Source organism: Amblyomma mixtum, chromosome 6 (assembly GCF_055824585.1).
Source record: "Amblyomma mixtum isolate Tamu chromosome 6, ASM5582458v1, whole genome shotgun sequence".
Taxonomy (NCBI): Eukaryota; Metazoa; Arthropoda; class Arachnida; order Ixodida; family Ixodidae; genus Amblyomma; species Amblyomma mixtum.
This window is the reverse complement of record NC_143017.1, coordinates 150,312,504-150,339,194: the sequence shown is the minus strand read 5'-3', so window position 1 is coordinate 150,339,194 and position 26,691 is coordinate 150,312,504. Positions and strand designations below refer to the sequence as shown.

The following is a 26,691-nucleotide window of genomic DNA, read 5'->3' as shown; positions in this document are numbered from 1 at the left end:
GATAGCAAACCTGCACAGCACCACAGGATCGGAACAACCTTCTCGCTCAGGCCACGTTTCAAAGTCCGCTCACCCACGCAACCCTAAACAGGCAGCTCATCCCCAAAGCGCGAAATATTTGTCCGGTTGAGTGCCTGAGCTCTGCGTTGCAGAAAAAAAAAAAGGAATTGTATGGGCCATGAGGTAAGCCGTTGTGCAGGACTCTGGACTAATTTCGGCCACCTGCGATTCTTTAACTCTGACCGCGTGGATGTTTTTGTATTTTGCCTTCACAGGAATTCGGCATTCGTGCCGCAATCGAATCTCGGAGCTTGTGCTCAGCAGCAAAATGCCTCTGAGTCTCCCCGGCCGGAGGTTGTGCCAAAAGATTTGCCCCAGTGACTCAAGACTTCCCACAACTAAGAATATGCTTATTAGATGCAGAAGTGCAATGCAAAACCCACTCGTGCCTGTCTCCCTCCGAGCGTGCAGTGCTTTCTCTCTACTCGTATGGTGTGGAGGTAGATACAGAGAGTGAGTGAGAGAGAACGGAAGCGAGAGTGAAGGCATGCCACGGAACTGGGCGCGTTCCATATCGCCGCGCGTTGCCGAGGTGGTGGTGTACGTACGGAGGCGAGCCACGGTCGTCCTTCGCCTGGTTCTGCGGCCGGGACCCGTGGAGCCCCGCGAGGCCTGACGGCTGGTCTGGGCGACCACCATGGTCCGAGAAGACCGAATCGCCGGAAGACGAGAGGGCGGCTATCTCTATACTGGGCGACGCTTTCGCCGACGCTGTAGCAGCAGCAGCGGACGCGGCGTGTGGGGCCCGGGGTAGGGGACGAGTAGTCAGGGGCCGGCAACTCGGGCAGAGCACACGTCGGGGCACACACACAGTGTGAGAGATCTCCGAGCTGCTACAGGGCGCTCTCGCTCGTTGTCCCTCGACAAGGACTGCTGACAAAGGGTGTTCGTGGGGATCGGCGAGATCCCAGGCGGCACAAGTGCACAGGCACCTGCAGCACAGATGTCCGGCCACGTGCGTTGGCTGCTGCCATGTCTGTGTGTGTGCCGCAGCCGCTGCCGCCGCTGCACGCCAGCAGTGAGTGTTGTGTGTGTGTGCTCGCGCCTGCCTGCCTGCCCGCCTGCTCAAGCGCCTCGCTCGTTGTCCCGAACTGCTGCTGCCTGCCGGCTGCGTTCGTGCATGTAAGCGTGCTGCTGCTCTTGCTGCCGCGCGGCTGATTTCTCCGGAGAAATATATAGGCCGAGCGTCTGCAGCGAGCGCCCAGAGAGCGACGCACGCACAGCGCAGCCACCGCGCGAGCGCGCCTCACGCTTTCCTGCTCAAAGCGGCGACGGCAGCGCGCGAGGAGATGAGAAAAGCGACAGTTCGCGTTTATTGCTCCCCACTCGCAATCTTTCTCAAAAGCAGAGAGAACTCTTTTAGCACGTTCTTTTGCATCTTTTTTGGTTATTCCTTCCGTCGGGAGCGAGCGGCGCAGCCGCTTCGGGTTTCGTGATGCGGCGGCGCGCCAACTCACGACGACGACGGGTCGACTAATAGCTGCGTGCGCGCGCGTCGCTCTCATCACGTGACGTGCCTCTCCCGCGACAAGTGTTCTGCCGCGGCTACGGAACGCGGCTGCAGCCTGGTTGTCGTCGTCAGCATCTTGAACCTCATCATGCATGCTTATTTGTTTTGTTTTGCTTTCCCCGACAGCGGCGAAGCGCACGCCCCGTCTCGGGAGTTGGAGAAACGCTCAGATGCTCAACCTTTCGTCCTCCATCCTTTCCCCCCTTCCTTCCGTCCCTAATCTTAATACACCTTGGAGGCGAAAATGATTCGCAGGAACACTATAGTGCAGCTTCCATGCCCGCTTCACGGTTAGCTGCCCTGAAACCGAGCAACGTTATCTGGTTACAGCGTCAAACAATGTCCTTCCTTGGCAATAACAGCGCGCCAGAGAAGATGCCCAGGTCCTACCGGACAATATTCGCACCAGCTAGCAAAGAAAAGACTTGTCACTTGCGACATATAATACGACACTGACGGGGACACGACAGAGTTTATCCCTAGAGAAAAGCTTTTTACCCCAATCGCTACAAAGTTGACCTCGATATCGCGAAATTATAAACTGCTTGCTTGCCTGTATAAGAGGGGTAGCACAGAGAAGTTCTCAGGATTAACTTTGATCGTCTCAGGTTCTTTATTTTTCGCCGAAATCTCTATAAATGAGTACTTTTACGGCGAAGGCCCTGTGCGGAAAATTGTCCGGGTTAAGCGGCGTCGCATAATTTAAACGAAAACTTTCTAGTTCACCTGACGACTAGTGGAAAATGTCATCTATGTTCTGTGGTTGGAGGTGCCCTACATGGCCATGGGATGCAGGCGGCCCTACAGTGGGCACTGTCAGGTACCTTGGAGTGCGAATGTGGTGGCGGGCATGCCGACTGTCGCTTTATTTTTTCATCATAAGGTGGGTGAAAATTAATTCTTGGAGTTTGCGTAAAACATCGCCTTATGGTACAGCTGTACCAAGAGAATTGCGTGGTATTCACATGTCGTCCAGGCCGCCGCGGTGGCTCAGTGGTTATCATGCTCGGCTGCTGACCCGAAAGACATGGGTTCGATCCCGGCCGCGGCGGTCGCATTTCGATGGGGGCGAAATTCCAGAGGCCCGTGCACTGTGCGATGTCAGTGCACGTTAAAGAACCCCAGGTGGTCGAAATTTCCGGAGCCCTTCACTACGGCGTCTCTCATAGCCTGAGTCGATTTGGGACGTTAAACCCCATAAACCAAACCAAACCAAACCAACATGTCGTCCATGCTGTTCTTGCAGCGATAAATACAGCTATGTAATGAATTTTATTTATTTTATTTATTTATTTATGAATACTGAGATCTTGTACACAAGATCATAGCAGGTGGGAAACAATGTATTAAGATACAAAAATACAGACACGTACTAACAAAACATAATTGCACATAGACAAATCAGAATTGCACATCGAATTGCACATAGAACAAAACAGAATTTCACATAGAAAAATCAGGAAGAAAAATACCGCGGCAAGGTCATAAACAAACAATTATTTCAAATGCTCTTCAAACAAATGCAATGATCTCTGCCTGACAACATCATCCGTAAGGTTATTCCAATCAGTGATGGTCCTTGGAAAAAAAGAATATTTAAAACAATTAACTCGAAAATTTAATGGCGTTATGGAAAGAGAATGGCGATTTCTAGTTTGGTACCCCGAATAATAAGCAAGGATATTAGAGGTGTCAAATTTGAAATTATTATGAATTAATTGAAAGAAAAATTTTAAGCGACATATGCTCCTCCGGATACTACGGTGGAACTTTAATGTGTCATTGCAGAAGCCCCAGTGGTCTCATCCTGGCCAAAGGGAAAGTCATGCAGGTAGGCGTGAGACATCAGGAACATGTGCACCATTAACCAATAATAATAAGAAAAAACTAAACGTGACTAAAACGGAGACTAACAACAGATGGCCCGAATCACTCGCCGTCACTTGTTTCACGAACCAATCAATGCTTTTGATCATTGTGCTTGTGAATAACGATTAATCTAGGTCAAACGCCTCTAAACCGCGTGTTTGCTATTGAGATACGTAGTGGGGCACTCAAGACAGCACCAAATATCTTCGCGGCCTGAAACCTTGTGGTCCGGGTCCTCTTTACCAAGACCAGTGATAGCCTTTCCAGGGTAATGAGAAATAAATTTGGCGAAAATGAAAATTTTACGCAGTTTCGGAAAATTTTGAGAACCGAAAGTATGTCGTTTTTTTCTGAACTGGGCAGTTTTCAAGTTTGTGTAGGGAATTTGGAGTCTAACTTATGGAATTTTTGGTTACGACATGAAGCATCCCCGACCAAGACTACACGTAGGGGCGGATTTGGGCCACACCTTGAGGGGGCGGTCTGCAAGGTGGTGCCGAATGCTCAGTTCCTATTTTTTTTTTAATTTCTTCGTCGAGAAAAATGAGAGTAAATATGGCTTTACCATCAAATATGGTTTTCCCAGGTTGCTCCCTTGCTTATGTGAGCATTCACTCGGAATACACTTTTGCAGCTGTTTCACGTAGTTTTCGTGAAGGCAATTTCTTTTTCGTCACAGCGCACCAAATTCGGCTTTCGGGCCACATTCGTCACAAAAACTTCAGGGAATAGCTAGATCTCGAGTGCTGATGGTGACAATGACGACAGCAGTAACGACGGAGCTTTGCAAGCTCACAGAACTCATCAGACATCCGCTTCTCCAATCGGCCAGAGCGTGAGATATCGGGGCCTAGTACCTTTTCGCATAGGTTATGCTGTAAGTCCTTCTGCATGTTCAGAGTGTGGCTCCGATTTGAGGAATTCTGAGTCGGATTTCGACGCATTGAACTTCTGAAATTGGCAGATGTCCACTCGAGTAAGGTCTGCTTTTAAAACTCTGAGTTGAACCGCATAAAAAGGGCGCAATTAAAAAAAATAGCTTAATTTGTGCAATCTAAGTAAAAAGGAGTAAAATGGGAGTAAGCTTTCTTCCAGCTCACTCCCTTGTATAAAAGGGAGTTGTCTAAAGGACAGCTCACTCCCTTTGTGCTGCCATACAGGCGTATTCGTGTTTCGAGTGTGTGCTAGAACTATTTAGCGAGCTCTGAAGAGCACTAACTACCTGAATTTCCTCTCTTTCCCTTAAACGAAACGATCAACAAATTCGTCGGAGCGGTTTTCTTACGCGAGTTTTCTCATTTCGCTAATTACTGTATTCGCAGAAGTGTGAGAACAACACAATTCGCTCAGTCGAAGCATAGCAGGGAAGACAGGGTCGGGCTCTCATGTTCTGCAGGTTGAGGTAATCAAGAAATGTGAATGAGAACTTTTTTTTTAATTTTTCCACTTTATTACAAAATTTCACGCTGACACTCCGGCTTTTAATCTTGTGATAAGGCTCTTAAAATTTCATCGAGAAAGTACTGCGGCGCTTACGTGCCTTTCTGTACGCGGTGGAAATGTACCTACGACATATGCTATCCCATATTTGGCACGTCGCTTGCACAACGTACAAAACTCGGAGAAAATGGCAGTCTCAGAGAATCGCGCTACTGATGGAAAGTGACACCTTCGGCCACGCTTCGAGCGTGTAATGTCTTTTTTTTTTTTTTTGCGAAGGATTTCGGGTTGTGCGACTGTTGAAAATGTCTTGTCGGTGCATTGTCCTTTCGAGCCCCCTTTGCCTCAAAACTTATTTATACACACGAGTCTGACCCGACGGATAAAACATGCACGTCTCGAGGAGCAAACAGCGCACGGACGTATCTGTGTGAGCGGTTTTTGATATATAAAACGTGACAGACGTTACCGTTTCAGCTCTCTACACCTTCAAGAGTTGCTGAATAATTTGCGGTCGGTTTCGTGTTCATTTCTTGATCTGCTTTTAGCATAAAAGCGGTCTGTTTCCGAAAATTTCATTATAAATAAAATCGGAATCATGGTTACACACAAGTTCCCGTCTTTACCTGCAGATATTCTGCAGAACAGAGGCTCTGATTACACTCTTCTTTCTTTATATTTATGAATGGTATGTGGGGTTTAACATCCCAGGGAGGTACATGGACTCTGAGCGATACCGTAGTGGATAGCTGCGGAGTACTTTTGACCACCTGAGGTTTTTCACCGTGCACTGACATAACACAGTACACGGGCGCATTGCATTTCACCTCCATCGAAACGCGACTGCAGCAGCCGGAATCGAACCTGCGTCCTCTTGTTCAGCAGGCGAGCGTCCAAGCCACTGAGCCGCCGCGGCGGGTCTTTCTTGCTATTTATGTTTTGTCGCTCGAATAAATACGTTTAAAAGCGTTTCGCTTCTTTATTACATAGTAGTGATGTAGTAGTTACTTATTTATTTCCTGCACCCTTAACCCTGTAATGGCTCACTTATCTCCTGTGATACAGCGTGTAAAAAAACAAAATAGTTTGCATTTTTCTGCTGGCAGAATTAAATGAATTGCTAAAATAGTTGCATAAATGATCGCTGCGACAATTATTAAAGCAGGGTCAAAGTATATGTTGCCAGGTGCGCTGAAGGCCTGCTGAACGATAAATTCATGTAAAATCTCAACCTAACAAAAAAAAAGCCTATATTTTATGTGGTCGTAAAGCCTCATTGGCAGGTGATGGAACATTTTTGAATTGTAGTCCTGATTGACTGTATAAGCCTGTGTATTTTCCTGCACTTATATCACCCTTAGATATTTAGAAATAATCGACATTGGTTAAATCTAGTTATGCTCTATTGATCTCTCTCTTTTTAAAGCGCTCTGTTTCTTTTTTACACTTTTGAAATGAAGGGAGCATTATTGATGGTATCCTTGAAGTTAAGTTCATAACATTTTTCAGAAGTTAACGTTGCCCAGGAATTACCGGAGTAAATTAAAAATACATTGTTTTACATAACCCTGACAGCCTGAAGTGAAAAAGAAGGTACAAACAAACTTGTAGACAAACGATCTATACACAAGCACGTCACCACAGACGACGAACATTATGTGAATAAATCGAATGATAATATAAAATACAGAAATAAAGAAAAATCAAGATCTAAAAGGAGCAGTGCAAAAAGTGTCAGCACACGAACGAAAGAAAAGAGCCACCAAATTATAACATCAGCGAAAAGATAAAATTCAGCATTTAATTAGAAGTTAAACACGTGTCAAGGTGGATTTTCGTAGCAGTACTTGCATGTTTCTGAAATCTACTTTCTGAAAAGAAGAGGAGCCAGTGATTTTAGACAATGATCAGGTAGCCGTCTCCAGTCATTGCACATCATCCTATTCAGCTTGCGAATGTAAACTTTGGTTAGAATGGGGCACACGCACTTGTGGATGTAGCAGAAATTGAAGATGAATGTTATGAAGTTGGTCATTATTGAAAGAAATATCGATGTGCTGGGTGGTGATATAATCAGCCGAAGTGGTCCAAACGCGAGTGCTTGCTGCTACTCAGGAATGCAAGTTCAGAAAAGGCACCAACGCCAAGTTGTCTTTATGAAGATCATTGCGTATTATGAGAGAGAGAGAGAGAGAGAACAAGCATTTATTGTGTAAAAGGAGGCAGGAGCGTAGCGTCACAGCTGACTTTCGGTCGGGCGGACAGGATTCGCGCTTGTAATATGTTACCGCTAGGTAGCTGGGTCGTCGCCAAAGGGAAGGGGGGGCTCTTGAGGCTCGAGGCCCCACTCAAATAAAATCCACACTATTGCGCCTCTTTATGCCTGCTTGAAGTAATGCTCGTAATATTCGTCGGTCGGTTAGCGTTGATATTAAAGAAAAAAGAGTAGAGAAAAATCAGCGAAGAAAGTGAACGCCCATGGTATTGAAAACCTGTGGAGAGGAGGGGAGAGAAGGGTGCGCGAGGGAAGAAGAAAAAAGCTTGAGCCGGAGTGCTAAAGCAAACAAGAAGCCAAAAGCGACTGAAGGAGGAGCAGACAAGCGAGACGATGCCACCGACCATGACCGGCATGACCGGCACAATGTGCAACGAAGCGACCTGCTTGCCATATCCTATCCTATCCTATCCTATCCTATCCTATCCTATCCTATCCTATCCTATCCTATCCTATCCTATCCTATCCTATCCTATCCTGACCTGACCTGACCTGACCTGACCTGACCTGACCTGACCTGACCTGACCTGACCTGACCTGACCTAACCTAACCTAACCTAACCTAACCTAACCTAACCTAACCTAACCTAACCTAACCTAACCTAACCTAACCTAACCTATCCTATCCTATCCTATCCTATCCTATCATATCCTATCATATCATATCCTATCCTAAACTCCTAACCTCTTCCTAAGCCACTACTCGTAACCCCCATTTCATTAAAGTTTACCAATAAACCAGATCGCCGTACCTGGGGGCGTGTGTGCATGAGCCATGGAAGCGTTTCTAAGGTAATCATGTGCAATAGAAATCTGTCTGGCCAGGGAAGACGAAGCAGTGTGAATGGTAAAGGCGATTACGTTCAATCTCTTCAAATCTTCAATGATTTAAGTGCTTTTGAACGGCACAAGCACTATCTTCTATGCAAGGGAAGACCGAAAGAGATAAAAAAAAACATAGTTAGGAAGTCAAGTGGAATGGCTAAACCCCCAATAAAACACCAAACTCGTCGGAACTGAAGCTGCGCGTGGCTATTCTCACTGTACATGATAAAGGGATTAGCAAACAGTTCCAGAGTGTGCTTAAAAACCGGGATATTCAACTAAACCAGAAGCCATTTTCAGTGCTCGGACATTCAATCCCATGTTTCGAAAACTGACCCCGATTGAGAGTGGTATATATTGGTTATCAGGTTTCATGCGCCGAGTGCCCTTACGTCGGCTGTACAAAAAGCTTCCTTCGAAGACTTCGACAACACAAAAATGATGCTCGAAAATGCGAAATCGTGCGTAGAGCTGGAACGAACGCTGCGCAAAAACACGTTTTTTTAAAAAATTGAGGCGCATACAAGCTACACGTGAAATCATCAACAAGCGCGCACATCCGTGGCCTATGCCACGTGACCGAAAGCAACAAAGTATCGCCATGCTAGTGCGGCGGTGGACGCCGAACCAATATCGAAACCTTGAAAATTTTTGTGAGCCTACTTCACGGATAACGTATTGTAGAACTTGCGACTGACGTAGTCTGGCTTAGCTGAAAAAAATAAAATTGTTTGCTGGCTGCATGGTGCTCTGAATTACTCTTAATTTGCGACAATTAGCCATACGTTTTCTTGAGTTGTTACGAAACAGAATGCATTGACTGCACGCTGGAAAGCAGCGACCTCAGTTTCTTCTGCTTTTTGAAGCATGAAAAAGGGTTAACGCTGTTTTTACAAGCCGTACGGTGACGAATGCGGGAGACGGGAAGCTCTGACAGCGTCTGCAACGCGCACTTCATTGATGGTGAGCACATAACTTTTGCCCCGTCTTCTAGCGTACAGACGCATTTTTTTTTCTTAGTGGACAGGAATTGTTCTATCGTTATGCTGAACGAATCCGGCTGCAATCACGCCGATCACAGGCCTGGAAATCGACATTTCTCTAAGTACCACTAATACGCTATTTCAGGCAGTAAATGCTGATCACCGGAGAGCTGAGTGCTGTTTCGCTCCGCAGAGCAGGAAAGGGCTTTGCTGACTAAGCCGCATTTTCGGTCCACTCACTACGCCCCTGGCGTCAGAGTTCGTAAAAAGGGAGCGGTAGCCGCTTTCTCCCTCGCCCCAAAGCGCCCATAACTATTTATTTGTTAGGGGAGAGACACCTGCGTACTGCTCCTTCCGTTGTATCTCGCTTTCGCGCCTTCGCTCCGGGAGTGCCAGCCGAAGGGAAGATTGCCACTGATGCCCAATGATAAAACGAAAAGTGACTTTTAAGGCTATGCTCCTCACAATGGCTGTGCTCTGAGTCAGAGTTGTATGCAAAGGTGTATGAGTTGTACGCATATCACAGCAAACAAACAACTGAAAATAGCTTTCGAAAAAAGAAACAGCGGAAAAATAAACCATTATTACCACCGCAACGTTCAATACATCGCACCGGACTGAATTGGCACATCACTGTATACTTCGGCCGCGAAGAAAAAAAATTGAAGGTATTGGAAATCCAGCCATAATCTCCAAGGGGAACGTGTGCCGTGCATAGCTTGTAAAATATGTAGCCATTCTGCCCCGGTGAGCTATCCGTTAAAGTTCAGTTATCGAGAAGTTTGCGCACTCTATGTATCGCAATTATTCTTAGCGTTATTCCTTATAATCTTCAGCTAAACCGAAAGTTTTGTTAATAGCCAACATTCGTGATGATTTGGACATTGCGGTCTGGCATTAGTGCTTTTGATTTTATGAACACAATAGCCCAGTGTGCTTCAGGCCTCACCAAAAACAAATAAGAACGAGATTTACCAAATGTTCTTGCACTTACTAATGCACTTCCTTAATAGGAGCTCTTCAAAGTGCCATGCCATGTGTGCTTAAAGTCGCAGTATAATTTACTCATTAGAATTCCCCAAGCGCAGCGATATGGCTACAAAGGAAAGCTATTTAGCTTCCACAGAAATTTTGTATTTGAAGGAAAAGTCGTCCTGGTCCGGGGCTCGAACTCGGCACCATCGTCTGACCGTAGCAATCACTCTACCAGCTGAGCTAACCGTGACGGCAAGCATAGCACACACGCACACAATGAGTAATTACTCTCTTATTACAAACTTACTTCACCTTGGGGGATTCTCTTAGATTGGACCAATACCGTTCCCGCTCGAGTTGATCAAATCACTCTCGCCCTACCGCTTGGTAGTCGTCCCGATTAGTTCAGCTGGCAGCGTGACTGCTCCGATGAGGCGGTGGTTCCGGGTTCGAACCCGGGACCAGGACGTATTTTTCTTGAACTACGAAGTTCCTGCGGAAGCTGTAGAACTTTTTTTTTGTATCCATATGGTTGCGCTTGGGTAGATATTAATAAGTAATTACTACCTCATTACGAATCTACGCCACCTTGGGGGATTCCCCTAAACATTGGGCCAAAAGAGTCGCAGTGCTCTGCACACAACAACGTGATAAAATTTTATACTTTTACTGTTACCGTTATCAGCAGCATATCTATGTTCCCGCAAATTACTGCCAGAGCAGTCATTTTGCTAAGCTTTTAAACAATCATCTCACATAGTTTATCTGAAAGCCATGTTGGTTTTGGGCCAGTGCCCCATAGCAGGGCTTCAGCGCAGCACGAATTTGGTTTCGACTCAACTTATCGGTAAACTTCAGAGGTTGGTACCTGCTATGTCAACGTGGAAAAAATTTCATGTTACTATAGGTTTTTGTTTCTTCTGGAACCAACGAGTGAAAACATGTCTTCTTGATTACTAAGCAGTTCGTTTCAGGCAGTTGCTTGGATTGCGCATCGTCTGAGCACTGGGTCATAGCATTGAGGCATTGGGTCAGATCGCCACCCATGCCACTCACGCACAGTTGGTGATACTGGGCCACAGGTGGATCTTTTTTGCCTAGATCGGAAGGATATATTTTCTTTACCTCTAACCCACCCTTCATTACACCTCAGTGTTCCGGGATTGGACGATTGACACTGGTGTATTTTGTAAAGATTAGGTGGCGACCGTGAAACAACTGGACTCTCGCCCTCTCTCTGAGGAAACTCTTCTGGGCGCCAGGACGAGACGTTCTGATTGGTGCCGTGTGACAAAGGCCCTGCTCAACTTTTTGTGTGAAACAGGCCTGGATACTCGTCTGTGACCGCCTGTGCACAACCTACATGGTTAATGACATGTGTCGGTGTTTGTGTTGCAGACACCAGTTTTATGAGTTTTATGTGCGTCTACTAACCGCGATGCGAGTGCCAGCCAGTGTGGTGTGTGTGGTGTGTGTGTGTGTAGACATCACCCGAGAAACTCATTGTATTATGCCATCATCAGCCTTCATTCGCACTTTCCTTTTCCTCCTCTTCCCTTTCCCCTGTGTGGAGTAGCAGGCCAGGGCCATGTTACCACCGGCCGACCTCTCCACCTTTCCCTCATTAAAATTCCTTTCTCTCTCTAGGTGCAAATGCCTGTGGAGCATCAGGTGTCACTGATAGCTACCGCATTGGTAAACGAAGTTTTAGAAAGCCTCGTGATAGTAGTCTGTTCAGAACAGACTACGTTGTGTTCCACGTAATTGTATTATTCCTATTTCCACTAAAATTTTTCTGCACGGGATCCCTCTGGTAGATTTCGTAAATGAGCGTTTCTTCAAGACTAACGAGAAATGCGCAATGTAACGAATGGAAGATGTGAATACTCACTCCTGTCTCTCGTCCGGCCGCTGCTCCTGGAACCCCTGGTCTGATGGGTCTGCTGGGGCTGCGTCTGGGGGGCCTGAGGCTGCTGCTGGGCCGACAGAATCCCTGCCGTGTGCGACTGCTGCTGCTGCGGTAGGCGCTGATGTTGTTGTTGCTGCTGCTGCTGCTGCTGTGGCGCCTGGGGAAGCACGTAGCTCACGTCCCTGGAGAGGAACGCCGGTCCGGCGGCGGTCGATGAGAGCACCGTGGTGACCGGTGCGGCGATCACACCGGCGTGGTGTCCGTACGTGGTCGTCCTCGGGACAACCTCCACACCCGATGGGATAAACACCTCGCCATGCACCACCTCACTGCCGCTGCTGTCCACGACGACCGCTCCACGGGCGCCGCCGCTCTTCACGAGCTTCACGTGTTGCGGCGGCTCCCCGTCGTCGGGCAGGATTCGCACCGAGTAGCCCCCGGGCGAGGTTAGGAGGTACGGCTGCGCCTGCCCGTGGTGGTGCGGAGGCAGGTCTTGGAACTCGTGTCCCGGAGAGCCCTGGTTGAGGGTCATCATGCGGTAGTCGCACGGCATGTGGTCGGGGCCGCCGACAACGGCCAGTTGCTCGGGCGTCGGCTGAGCCATTGGGTCGAGCGCGTACATCTCCGGCAGGGCCTCCGCGTGCGTTCCGCCCACGACCACGGCGGCCTGCGAAGGAGACACGGGCCACTCGACGCGAAGCTCGGCCAGCTCGGGCGAGCCGCTTGGCGTCGTCGCCGCGTCGTCGTCCTCGACCACAGCGACGGAGACAATGGTCGGAACGAGCGCGGGTGACGACGCGGCATTGTCCGAACCGTTTTCCTGCTGGTCGTCGTCGGCCGCGATACCGGGCAGGACGCTGGTCGCAGTGCACGATTCGTAAGGCACCACTTCTTCGACGACCTCGTACTTGACCTGCACTGGCTCGCCGTCGTCGTCTTCCTCCGCTGTTTGATGCACGACGACTTCGGTGATTCCCTGAGACGGCACTGGAGGCGGCGAGGCCGCCTGTTTAGGACTACCATTCCGGGTGTTCTCTGTCTCCCTTTTGATGTGGACCTGCGATAGTATCGAGAAACAAGGGATGTAGCCGGTGCTGGATGAAGAATACTTTCTGTGACAAGGAGCTTGATGCGGACGTGAAGGGAGTCAAGGAATGACCACATGAGAGGGACGTTTAAGGCAGTGTTTCACGAAGGAAGGGCGAGGTTTCTTCGCCACGTAATCCCAAGAAGCTTGAGCTAGAGTGCCAACGAGAAGCGGAGATTGAAGTGACACGTTTCGGAAAACAAGGTCGGCATAAGAAAAGGCATTAAGGCACAGAACATCAATATCTGAAAGCTGAGAGGCTGTGGAAATAATCGATAAGCAATGGGTAAGAATTAACGATCCAAATACAGGAAAGGATGCAAAGCTGGTAGGACGAGCGAGCCTTTCTCATGACATGTTATATTTGCTGTCTAAACCTTCACGCGCTTTGTAACTTGAGAAACCGCCACTTTTATTGAAGGTCTGTGGGTAGCACAGAAGAAAGGAAACAGAATAGGCCCCTGCTTTCGTTAACATGGGTTCAAAAACCATGCAGTAATAAGTAATTTAAGGTACTATCATGGCTTAAAAACGCGGGGTGTTATGCTTTACTGATCATGGAAATCTTAACACGATCTAAAAAAAAAGATCTTTTTTTTACTCGATAGCTAAACAAGCATTTATAAGCTTTTTGAATTCGTTCATTGTCGTGATCGTAGCAATAACCTGAAAATAGTGTAGATGCGTCACGATATAGGCGTTAACAGCCTAACGATTTAAGTCATGCTGTTCGAGCTCGGCTTCAATTACAACAGAACAATGTGAGATACAGCATTCTGATGTTAAAGCGCTGAGGCAGTTTTGAATACTGTCACAGGACAATAGCGAAAGTGACGATTGTCGAAGCAAACAGTCGGAAGAACGTCCGAAGGAAATTTCGTGCGCTCTAATGTATGTATTTTATTTTTTGTAACGTCAAATTCTGTTTGAGTACCGCGCTAAAGAAAGCTGTTTTCGCAAGATATTCGTGCTTTTAACAGCGCCACCATCAGCAATACTATGGAAGCGTGTGCCCACATTTGAGGCCCAGTAGCATTTCGCAACCACTTATTCGGTGTTCCACTGTCATTGTTACGAGAAGCCCCAGCAAAATTTATTGAGCAGCGAGGACTGCAATCCATGCAGCGGCGACGGAGAGACTGATGCAGTTATTGCTGAGCGCGTGAAAAGCTGTACACGTAAGCGAGATATCAGTGGGCGCCGAAAAGTGGGCGTGTAGCGGCAGGCAGACAAACGCTTCAAGACCACATGGCGGCCTGTAGGCGAAACGTGCCACAGCTTCTTGACAGGAACAAACACACGCGTCGCGGCCTCACCTGCCGCTCTGTGTCTGCCACCTTTTCCAGTGAAGTGCCAAAGCCATCAAAACTACCCCTCACCCGACAAAAAGGAGAATAGTAAATGTAAGCAAAAAAACAGAGGGCGATGAAAAAAAAAAACGAAAAAAGTCGGAATTTGTTAAAACATGGACGGCATTCTTAGTGAGTAGATGCTCCACAATCTTCCCCATTTAGGCTTACATCCGCGTTTCCGGTATGACAGTGCTCTCGCGCTGTTTTCTTCGGGTCGCGCCAGTCCGAGAAGACCTGCTGCATCATGTCGGAACCCTCATGTCGCGTCTGGAAGCAACGGTAAGTTAGCCTTCAGCCACGTACTACGTAATCCGTGCCCGTTCGATCTACTCCGGCAAAACGATCATTGTCGGGCGGGAGGAGAGCTCGCTCGTGCGTGCCCTCGGCTCAAGCCGGCGGTCTTCGCGAAAGCAGGTTAGGCTTAGCGCGTGCCGCGAGCAGACAAGACCCAGCGGTGGGAGCAGCGCCCCATGACCCGTGGTCCTCACCTGGTCATCGGGCGCAGCGGCCGGTGTCTGCGGCGGTTCCAGGCGTCGTCTTTTTTTCGTTGGGGGTTCCGAGTTGCCCTCGTCCATGTTGGCACGAGCAGCCGTTAGACCAGTTGCGTGAATACCCGGGCCTGCCAATGCGTGACGTCGGCGGCAGACCTCGGGGCGGAGCGGCCGCGCGCGAGTCTCCGCCCCCGGCCGAGCCTGATAGGAGAGCGCGATGCCGGCCGTGTAGCGGAGAACGCTCCCGGCGCGCTGCGGCGCGCGCGCGAGGGAACGATACGCGGCCGCCGCCATTGTGTCCTGCCCTGGACGCGCATCCTTTCTCGCCCTGGAAATCGTACTCTGGCTGTGTTTCTTCTCGTTTTTTTTCCTATTATTTGATTCTTCTTCCTGGAGCTTTCAGCGAGCCCTTTGCGAGGAGAGCACGTTTTGGTGCTCGAGCGCGCGTCGTCCGCTTGTGAGGGTACGTAGGTGTGCTCGTGGGCTCGAGTCGCATCGCGGGACGGGGCGGGGGTGCGGATAATTCCTGTCTGCGTGGCACTCTTCCGAGCGGCTCTCAGAACACGGAGCTCGGGTTTGCTTCGGAGCCCGTTCAGGGGCAGCTTGTTGCTCGGCGCCGAGAGGCGAGCGTGGTTGTTTTGGAAAGGACGGTGGCCCGTTTTATGAAAAACAAAAAAGAAAGAAAGTATGCTTAAAGCGGGACGTACTGCCACTGTGAATGCGACTGAGAAGAATCAACAACATCGTGAACGGGTGGCATGCACTGTTTTGCACAGTGGTCAGCTGTGCAGGGAGTTTTTTTTTTTTTCTCTTTTTTTGGTGCCACTGTTTTCATCGCACCGAGAGCCGAGTGCGTTTTATACGACGGCAAGTTTCGCTTAGATCAACGTTATACTAAACAATCTATTTGCTAACTCCATGACTTTTCCCCTGTAAACGTGTTGTTATCACTAGCAGTGGCCTAAATACGCGTAAGCCTTGGCAAGAGCCTCGCCCCTCAGTGTTTTAACCCTAGTCCTGTGTAAAGCCCCTCCAGTTTAAACTTATATATTCTCTGTTACATCATCATTCCATGTGCTTCTCCGCAACATTCGAATGTACTTTCCTATCGCGGCACCTACTAAGTTACTTCAATAACCACATCTGCGCAGCATTATTACACTACATTACTACAGTGTGAGGCGATAGTCAGAATTGCCTTGTGTTCAGTGAAGGCGACGAATTTCTGTCTTTCCACCGTTATTGAAAACTACAGGGAAAACCCTGCGGTAATCTGATCAAGACTGGCGGTGAAGTGTTCGATGTACCGTGTTTGGCGCTCAAAACAAGTCCGCTTCTTTATAACTTCGTTCATCGCGTATTCCGAAAACCGCTCCGCCTGTCGGATCGAGCGCGTTTCGCGCGCGGAATGGCTCGGCGACGCGCCGCAGCTGTTGCGGTCGTGAACAATCCCCGGGAATAAATTCACAAAGAGAGGAGCTATAGCTCTGCGGCTGGGTGAGCCGTGGCTTCGGGCGTGATGCGACAGCCTCACGTTTCTCGTCTGCTTTGTTTTTTTTTTACATCTTGTCACTCATCGTTGATAAACGAGTGATTATTAACTTTGCAATAAATATGAAGAGAACGAGACGTGCAGTATTACTGATGAAGGCAGTGAGCGCGGTTTTATTTGCACTCGTACGTTTTAGGGCAGCTTAACTGTTCCGCTACGGCTTCCATCCGGCCTACCACGACGTGAGGCAACTTTGCTGTGTCGCCTGTGGCTTGGTGTCGCATTCACAAACCCTTACTCTACTGTGATCGGCATAGCTGATAGCTCTGCACGTGACATCTGTGGCCGCGATGAGACCATATCTCATATTCTTTGTGAATGTCCAGCGTACAGTTGTGCAAGACATTCTCTCCGCCTTGCGCTGGAACACATCGATTTCCGCCCGCTAACGGAGTTCCAGATTCTTGGACACTGGAGGGCCTGCCAGGCCCACCTGCGGTTCTTGAGAGTGTCGGGCCTGCACGCGGAAATGGCGAGCGCAATCTGTCAAAGGTGGCCCCCATGCCACGATGGGCAGATGGCAACCTGCCCAGCGGGCTACGAACGATCTTAGTATACTACCTATACGAATTTAGTATACTGCTTCAGATATAACGGCCATTCTAATGTTAACCTCGGATATACCGAGCCTTAGTATGCCACCTCGGATATAACGAGTCTAAGTATGCAGCCTCGGACATAACGAACTTTCATGTCTGGACCTCAGATGTAACGAACTTAGTGTGTTGACCTCGGATATAACAAACCTAAATCTACCACCTCGGATATAATGAAATGTAGTGTGTCAACCTCGGATATAACAAATGTTTGGTTGCTAACGCATTCAAACGATCCACCAAGAATCACCTGAGAGTGAATAATAGAAGTAACTTTCTTGTAAATAATCTATCTCATCATGTCACTAATCCACTGAGAATTATTTTTCTGCCCCAACCCCATCTCGCAGAGCAGGCAGAACCTGCTTGCGAGTACAATCAGGTTGTTCTGTTGCGTGAGCCTCCACGCAGCAGATGTGGAAGCATGCGACGAAGTATAAGCTATGAGCGCCCTCGTCGACCAAGAGGGTCGCATTCAGTCTGCGAGCTTCGTATCATCAGCATACCGCCATTCTTCCAACGTTCTAAACTTCCATATTATTGTACTATATAGCAGGTAGGCTATGAGGGATGACCAGTCGCGGTCGTTATGGTCTCCCAGCAGAAAGCTAAAAGAATTACAGAATCGCACTAAGTCTGCTTGTTTTTATTTATTGTTTTTATTTTTTTCTGTTGTTCATTTTGGTCTTTTCCCTCTCCATTTGTTTTTATTTTTTGGTTTTCATTTGTTTTTGTGTGTATTCTTTAATTTTTGTTCGTTTTATTTCTATTTTTAATTTTTTTTACAAGATCACTGCGGCGACCCGCATTGGAGCATTTTGAAAGCAAAACGTTAACATACTATATGAACGTCATGGCTATTCTGACGTCAAAGTGCTATGGCCACGCCCATGGCTGTTGCGACGTCAAAGTGTGTTTTTGGCATTTAATTAATTAACTATTTACTCCACATCAACCAAATTTAGAATTTAGAGAGGTTTTTTCAACAACTACCTAATGCAATCAAACTTCTCTTCATATATCTTTATGGAACGACATGAACGTGCGGAGAAAATTCGCGGACACTTTTTGATGACGCGTACATACCCATATAATTCTCTGGCATTAATAAACCTCGTTGCGCCCCTCTAAAATGCTGAAACTGGGCATGGCAGACAAAAGTTTACTGCAAAACAATATTTACCAGGCGCAGTGCGAGATGTGAGCAGGCTCTAGTGGACCTGGCAGAAATGCTGCGAATTGGAACCATTAACTTATAGTCCCTTATTGTTTAGCCTAGACGAGCAAAGATGCCACTTGTCAGCTCTGGCGAATCCGCCCGCTCAGAATATAAACCGTCATAATTTCTTGAAACGGGTCCGCGGCCAATTCACCAGGAGTGGATGAGGCGACCAAAATTAGCCGCCCCCAGCAGCTGGCCAGTCTACTATTCAAGCATCATTACATGAGTGCTTGGAATTCTGTCTTCCCTGATATTCGGCTGCCACTCGTCTGACGGGGTCTGCGTCATGTACGAGTGTACAGTCTTTGTCAAAAATATACAGCCCAATGAGTTTGTTTTCAAGCCCTGAAGGGCGGCTCTTTAGCACAATTGACAGTCCCAAGCCTTAGAGAGCTGAGGACTGAAGTTAATTCTACCTTCGTGAGATTAGGGTCCCCGAGTATGCAAGAGTAGCCGCACTGCAGGGCTCAAAAGCAGACCCCTTGGGCTGAATACTTTTGACAAAGACTGTACATGTAGGGGGCTCGTTGCATGTGCCCTCGTGTGCCCTCGAGTTGCTGCACGGCCACGCACCTGTCCATGTGCGTATACGAAGTATACGCTTCGTTAAAGGAAACATATTTATTCTACTCGACGTTTCGATCGGAAGACCGATCTTCTTCAGGAGTGATTTTACATTGTTAATGCATCCCCTTTTATAGGGGTGGGTACAGAACAGGTAAGTGGGAAACACAAAGCACATAGCAGAAAAATACACATAAAAAATTATTAGAGGCAGCGCGACCCACACCAAAAAAAGAAAAAAAAAGGCAGGGGGGGGGGGGGGGGGGGCGCGAGTGTGAGGAACAGGCAGAAAATACAATGTCCAGATGCGGCCTCTACTTTGTTAAGCAAAACAGGCTTGCTTGTTGACAGGCGTGTCCCACTCGGAGATGCTCGACAGGTGCGTGGCCGTGCAGCAACTCGAGGGCAGGAAAAAAAAATAAAAATCTGACCCTTAACAAAGGGAAACTTAGGAAAAAAAAAAGAGGGAAAAGAAAACCTTTGAAGCAGTGCTTTTTCTTCCCACCCAGGAATAATGCACCCATGCCCGGAAGTATCACAAGGAATGTAAAAAATGTAAGCTTACATTGTGAAAGAAAAAAAAATTGTGAACGAAAAACATAATATAATGTGGCGTTCGCGGGACCACAAAGTGAGCAGACCCAGGGGGGGGGGAAGAAGGCAAGGCACACATGTGGCATGCAGAAAGGGGTATGACCTCAGACGACAGGGTCAGTTTTGCTCTGTTTAATTTCGTAGGCCTCTGACCTCGGAAGAGAGGTGAGGGTGCCGTAAGTTTCATTAATGCCATTTTATACTGTGTTAAATTTAAAAATAAAATATGATTCTCGTTGCTCGCGCTCACGAGTGTTTTTGAAGCCACTTTGTAGTATTGTTACTTTAAGTTTGTCAAACTCGTGGCCTTTCTCGCGGAGGTGTTTCGAAAGGGGGAGGTTGGGGAGGGATTGGGTATGTGAGCGGTGGTTATTAAATCTGAATCGGAAGGAATTGTCTGTTTGGCCTATGTATTGCATTCGACAGTCGCCACACTCGAGCATGTAAACCACGTTGCTGGAATCGCAGTTTAGATCTTCCCGGATAGAATGCTTGAAATTTGAATGGGTGCTTTTTGCCAGTGCCATGGTTCCATGTGTTTGACTGTGGTTTGACTGTATTGACTGTCGAACAGTCAATAAACCGAGAGCTGTGGGTTGCACACCATGCGAAAAAAGTCGATGCCAAGTCTGCAAACACATGGAAACCACGGCACTGGCAAAAAGCACCCATTCAAATTTCAAGCATTCTATCCGGGAAGATCTAAACTGCGATTCCAGCAACGTGGTTTACATGCTCGAGTGTGGCGACTGTCGAATGCAATACATCGGCCAAACAGACAATTCCTTCCGATTCAGATTTAATAACCACCGCTCACATACCCAATCCCTCCCCAACCTCCCCCTTTCGAAACACCTCCGCGAGAAAGGCCACGAGTTTGACAAACTTAAAGTAACAATACTACAAAGTGGCTTCAAAAACACTCGTGAGCGCGAGCAACGATAATCATATTTTATTTTTAAATTTAACACAGTACAAAATGGCATTAATGAAACTTACGGCACCCTCACCTCTCTTCCGAGGTCAGAGGCCTACGAAATTAAACAAAGCAACACTGACCCTGTCGTCTGAGGTCATACCCCTTTCTGCATGCCACGTGTGTGCCTTGCCTTCTTCCCCCCCCCCCCCCCCCCCCCCCCCCTGGGTCTGTTCACTTTGTGGTCCCGCGAACGCCACATTATATTAATTTTTTCTTTCACAATTTTTTTTTCTTTCACAATGTAAGCTTACATTTTTTACATTCCTTCTGATACTTCCGGGCATGGGTGCATTATTCCTGGGTGGGAAGAAAAAGCACTGCTTCAAAGGTTTTCTTTTCCCTCTTTTTTTTTTTACCTAAGTTTCTCTTTGTTAAGGGTCAGATTTTTATTTTTTTTTCCTGCCCTCGAGTTGCTGCACGGCCACGCACCTGTCGAGCATCTCCGAGTGGGACACGCCTGTCAACAAGCAAGCCTGTTTTGCTTAACAAAGCAGAGGCCGCATCTGGACATTGTATTTTCTGCCTGTTCCTCACACTCGCCCCCCCCCCCCCCCCTCCCTTTCTTTTTTTTTTGGTGTGGGTCGCGCTGCCTCTAATAATTTTTTATGTGTATTTTTCTGCTATGTGCTTTGTGTTTCCCACTTACCTGTTCTGTACCCACCCCTATAAAAGGGGATGCATTAACAATGTAAAATCACTCCTGAAGAAGATCGGTCTTCCGATCGAAACGTCGAGTAGAATAAATATGTTTCCTTTAACGAAGCGTATACTTCGCTATATACTCTTGTAAGCAGTCAAGTACTCCATGCTTTCGCAACCTATATATATATATATATATATATATATATGACAGAAGCCAACAGCCACAGAAACCAAGGGGCACAGGGGATTTTTAATTTTTTATTTATTCATTTTGTGGTGTTGATCAATTTAGAATATTCCTGAATATGTTATCGCTTAAAGCTAATTGATTAGAAAAGCAGAAGAAAAAACAACCACATGCCGCCGGTGGGATCCGAACCCACGACCTCCGAATTACGCGTCCGGTGCTCTACCTCTGAGCTACGGCGACGGCTGTCAAATCTTCTACTTTCGGGGATATTTATGTTTACAAGTAACCTAACCTTGAGAGTGTTCATCAGCGTCACCCCCGTTCATAGGCGGCGGACGTAGCACGTCCTGATTTACCGCATGTGTGACGTAGAACGTCATCGAACGGAGAGGGTGGAAGCTGCGTGAGAGTAATTGTGCGCAGTGGCCGCTCGCGCGCACTTATTTTCGGACAATGCTTGGACATTAGCGCGCGAGCGGCGCGAACTTGATTACTTTTGTATTTTGTAAATAGTGTACAAAGCTCTCCCCTGTCCTTTCTTGCTGTCGCTCCCCTCTATACTTCTCCTCACTATCCTCTCCCTTTCATTTCCGCCGGCTGCAGCTCGGGTGCTTAAGATATTAGATAGCAATTGCCGCGGCCGGCAACACTCTTTTGCTTCAATTTTTATTTATTTATTTATTTATTTTTATTTTTTTAATAAACCACTACCAACCCTCTTATGCTTCCTATGGCGTCAAGGCTGCCAGAACCGAGGCCCTCGCTAAGCAATTAAGAAAACAAGGGAAGGGGAATGAGGGGCTCGTTATAAATATGACAGAAGCCAACAGCCACAGAAACCAAGGGGCACAGGGGATTTTTAATTTTTTATTTATTCATTTTGCGGTGTTGATCAATTTAGAATATTCCTGAATACGTTATCGCTTAAAGCTTATTGATTAGAAAAGCAGAAAAAAAACAACCACATGCCGCCGGTGGGATCCGAACCCACTATATATATATATATATATATAGTTGCCGCCTGATACGGTGGACAGGTTGCTAGGTGTGTGTGTGTGTGTGTGTGTGTGCGTGCGTGCGTGCGTGCGTGTGTGTGTGTGTGTGTGTGTGTGTGTGTGTGTGTGTGTGTGTGTGTGTGTGTGTGCGTGTGCGTGTGTGCGTGCGTGCGTGTGCGTGCGCGCGCGCACCTAGCAACTTGTCTACCGTATCAAGCGGCATCTCATTTTATCATGAGAGGCTGCTCGGGAACTCGGGAAGAGCAATCCGGGTCGCAACCCAAACCAAGTCTCACCAATGGCAGCACTTGCCATAGAAGAGCAGTGGCGCGTCTTAACTTGACCGCTGCCCCACTGCACCAGGAATGGCAGGTAGACTCCCAGGGATCTATGAATGTAGAGAATGGCCAATTCTGCATATACGGACATTAACCCATTATTCGCTATCCGAACCATTGCCATCCTTGAACACTGGATCTGAAGACCGGAACCGGAATGCTAGCTCACCTAATTCACATTTTTCTTAACTATGCAAATCGACCACCATTTTTTTTTTCCGACGAAGGGGTTTCAAGAAATGCGTTCCCCTTAAGGCCACGACCCATTCTGAAGCCCCGCTCTCCTCCACTTTGTACCACCCCTTCAAGTTGCCCAAAAATCGCTCCTAGACCAGCACCCCAACCGTTTCTTGCGAACCTCGCCAGAGGATCAATGCTTCCTGCATACATTAACCTGAAAAACAGTGGACGGAATGAGGATCCGAAACGTCACCCCCAATCGTGCGCGCTTTTCTGCCCACACGCCTCCTTTGAGCATATTTGACTTACTAGCCCAATCAGCTGCCCACGCTACTGACCACCACAAACGCCGGAACAAGCCCAATCGTCACTTCCTCCTTAAACCCTCTATTGAGGCTTAAAACTGTGTGCCTCATTACAGCTCGCCACCTTGTCACCACCGTGCTCCGTGTTCGTCGCACGCTCGGGAGAGCTCATTAATAGCGGGAACGCCGAGGCACTGTTTTCGGGCACTTCCGATTTCCGCGCTCCTCCGGCCGTTCCGGTGGTGTGCCGCACCGAGAAGACGCCACGTGTCTGTCGCCGGACGCCACGTGCCACGCCGTCACGCGCTGCCGCCACAAGGCGCGCGCGCGCGCCCACTGGTGCCGTACCCGAGTGGCGTCACAGTCGGTTGCGGCTGCGCGGGCGCAGCCTGTCGCCCGCCCTTAGACGGAGCACTGCGCAGGCGGTACCCGGTGTGGGTGACTGTGGTCCGTCACGGCCTGAGCGTCCTGCCACCTGGATCCTGTGTATCCTTCCTTTGAATCATCAGCGATGGCGAGGTTCAGTTAACCGGCATCGGAGTCCAGTCGACAGTACAGTTGCCGCATAAGAGGCAGAAAATGTCAGTTTTATGTGTATGCGCCGTCCCCTTGCCAGAAAGGCCGATTCACACGACGGACCGTTCGTCCGCGGCCCGCGCAGTACGTGTGCATACGTCAGCACTTTGAGAGGCGCGCTGTCGGCCGCCATCCATCCATGCATCTAGCGCGCCTCTCAAAGTGCTGACGTATGCACACGTACTGCGCGGGCCGCGGACGAACGGTCCGTCGTGTGAATCGGCCTTAAGAAACGCTGGCGTTTGTGCGTACAGGAGCGTGCCCTGTAAAGTGTGCAATGACTCTGCAAGTGCTTAACGCCTATTCTCCACTGCGCTGTATTTCACGTTCCCGTAATGCTTTCTCTCTAGTAACTAGTTAACGAGAAAGTGGCAAAGCCTGAGGAAGTCAACGCATTTCATATAGGTTGATAAAATAGCGACACAGTCATAAGTATTGTTACGAGTCTCTTCATACGTACGCGCGCCTTTGAACGCTTTGGTCGTGATGGCTCATATTCCGCCGACGCTCCTTTTGACGTTGGTGTATAAAAAAAAAGTCAGGTAAAAAATTAATCACTGTTTTTGTGCACGCCACTTCCTGACTTCCTGCGAGAACACCTGCTGGTGCCTGCCGCTTTAGCATTTCAGGCTCAGCGCTTATTGCTCAGCTCTAGCTGTACGAGGTTGAAGGGGCGAAGCGGGCGCACTTCCCTCGTTTGAGACCGCTTTTTTTTTTTTTAATCGCGATAACTGTGTATAGGGGTTTCTCCGAGTCATGGCGTCGGTGTTGTTTTGGGTTTATGGGGGTTTAAGGTCCCACAGCGGCTCGGGCTATGAGGGACGCCATAGTGGGAAGCTCCGGAAATTTGGATCATTTGGGGTTCCTTAACGAGCGCTGCCATAGTACAGTACATGGGCCTCTTGAATTTCGCCTCCATCGCAATTCAAGCGCCGCGGCTGGGATGGTGTTATATGTAAAATACTCCAGCGCTCACATCCTGGCGAAAGGAGTTGCTATTAACGTCGTCTTGGGAGCGGGTGCTGTGGATATTATCATGGGATCCTATCATGTAATCTAGAGTCCTGATTCCGCTAGGTGGCGCCGCCCTGGTTAGCTGGCTGCCTATCGTGTCTGTGCACAGGACATGTTTCTGATTCTCCAGCACACCTTCGTGTCACCTACTCCCACTCAAGTTCACGCACTTGTGACCGTCGATTTTCGCAAGACCTTGGACGGTGTTTGCCACGACCACATCCTTTCTCAACTCGCCTCCTTGTACCGTGGCTCCCGCATGTACTCTAATATCCGTTCGTTCTTCTCTAAACGTGTGGGTCGCTTTCGAGTAGACACCCGTCTGTCCGACCCACACCACCTCACCCGTGGCACTCCTCAAGGTGCTGTTCTCTCTCCTACCCTTTTCAATCTCTCTATGGCCCCTCTCACCTCTCAGCTAGCTGAAATTCCCAACCTGTATCATATATTTTACGCCGACGACATCACTCTCTGGTGTTCGTCTGACTCTCTCGGTCACGTACAGGACACCCTGCAACGTGGCCTAGATCTCATCTACTCCTTTCTCACCACCGATGGCCTCTCTCCTGCTCCTGAGAAATCCGAGCTTCGCCTTCTAAACCATTCCTCCTACCAGCGCTCACACAACCGCTTCGTCTCTCTCCACATTTCTGGCTCTCCCATTCCTGTCGTCACACAGTGCAAAGTTCTTGGCTTCCCTTTGCATGCGGCCAAGAATGTGCAAGCCCTCCACCACGCTGTCACCACCTGCCACTCGGTAACTCACCTCCTGCGGCGCGTGGTCACTCGACGCTCAGGTCTCCACGAGGCTCATGCGTGCCTAGTTGCACACGCGCTGGCCCTCAACAAGGTCTTGTACTTTGCACTAAGCTTCCTTCACTCAGACTCAACGCTCTCGAGACTGCCCTTGTGGGCCTCTACAAGGCAGCTCTCAACCTCCCTATCACCACCTCTACCGCTAAGCTCTTTTCCACAGGCCTCTTCCATCCTCTCCGTTCTCATCTCACTCTCCACCGTGACTCACAGCTTGCCCGGCTTTCCCTTACATGTCAGGGCCAGTGGTTATTGACTCAAGCGGGTATCTCGCCCATTCCAATCTCCCCGTTCACCTCTACTATTCCCACCCGGCTCCCAATCTTCGTATCCCTCCCCCTCCCGGCCAACATGTCTCCCGTCCTGCACGCCGGCCGTCGTCATGCGGCCGCGCATCACCATTCCCCTCTCTCTATGGTACCCAGGGTGTAGCCTACACGGATGCCTCCTTCTGTACACCCAGTACCATCACCACCTCCCCGCTCCTGAAACCCACACCAGCGGGCTGTATCTACGCCCTCCGGACGCATATTCCCTCGAGGTCCTCGCCATTGCGCATGCCCTCCAGTCATTTGCCCTCCTTCCCTCTCTCCAAGAGTACACAGTCCATTCAGACTCACAAGTCGCTATACACAACATACAGAAACGCACCCTAACCCCTTCTTTCCAACAAAAGGTCGAACGAGCGTTTCCGCACTGCAGCCTTCCATCGTTTTCCTCCGCTGGGTCCCTGGGAATTCAGGGATTGGCGGCAATGAGCTGCCCCATCAGCTCGCCCACGACACACTTTTCCTGGAACCGTTGATCCCCTGGCCTAAGCCCTAGGAGGAAGATGGGAAACTCACCCTTCGCCGCACCATAGAAGAGGTCTACCTCGAGCTCCGCCTCGACAAATGCCTTTACTTTCCCCCTCATCCATCACTCACGGTGCCGGAGGCTCGCCTTCTTCGGCACATCCAGACGAATGCAGTCATCACCCCGTCCCGCCTCCTTCTCTATCGCTATCGATCGGACCGTTCCTGTCGCAACTGCTCCTGTATCTATGGGGACCTGGCCCATCGCCTCTTCTATTGACCGGTTGCTCAGCAGTCGGGTTCCTGCCCCCAACCTTCTCTAGCCATCACAACCTGGCTCGACTGGCTTGGCGCTGAAGGGGAGGAAGAGCAGCGACTTCTGGTCGCCCAGGCGGTCCACATGCTCGGCCTGTAAATTATGGTCGAATAAAGGTCTACTACTACTACTACTACTACTACTACTACTACTACTACTACTACTACTACTACTACTACTACTACTACTACTACTACTACTACTGGAGTCCTTACCCACGGGAGGGGGGAGGGGGGGTGGTACAG

The 26,691-nt window shown here is 48.8% G+C and overlaps 1 protein-coding gene across 1 annotated transcript in view; it reads right to left on the bottom strand.

The window, feature by feature from the left end:
- Positions 1–14,993, bottom strand: part of LOC149340757 (uncharacterized) — a 36,213-nt gene extending 21,220 nt beyond the window's left edge. Inside the window, exons 1-2 of the mRNA XM_089549606.1 lie at positions 14,774–14,993; positions 11,829–12,903 (exon numbers count right to left, since the gene is read on the bottom strand). Coding sequence (XP_089405732.1) covers positions 11,829–12,903; positions 14,774–14,860 — 1,162 coding nt within the window. The 5' untranslated portion in view covers positions 14,861–14,993. The remainder of the gene's footprint in view (positions 1–11,828; positions 12,904–14,773) is intronic.
- Between the last annotated feature and the right edge of the window lie 11,698 nt (positions 14,994–26,691).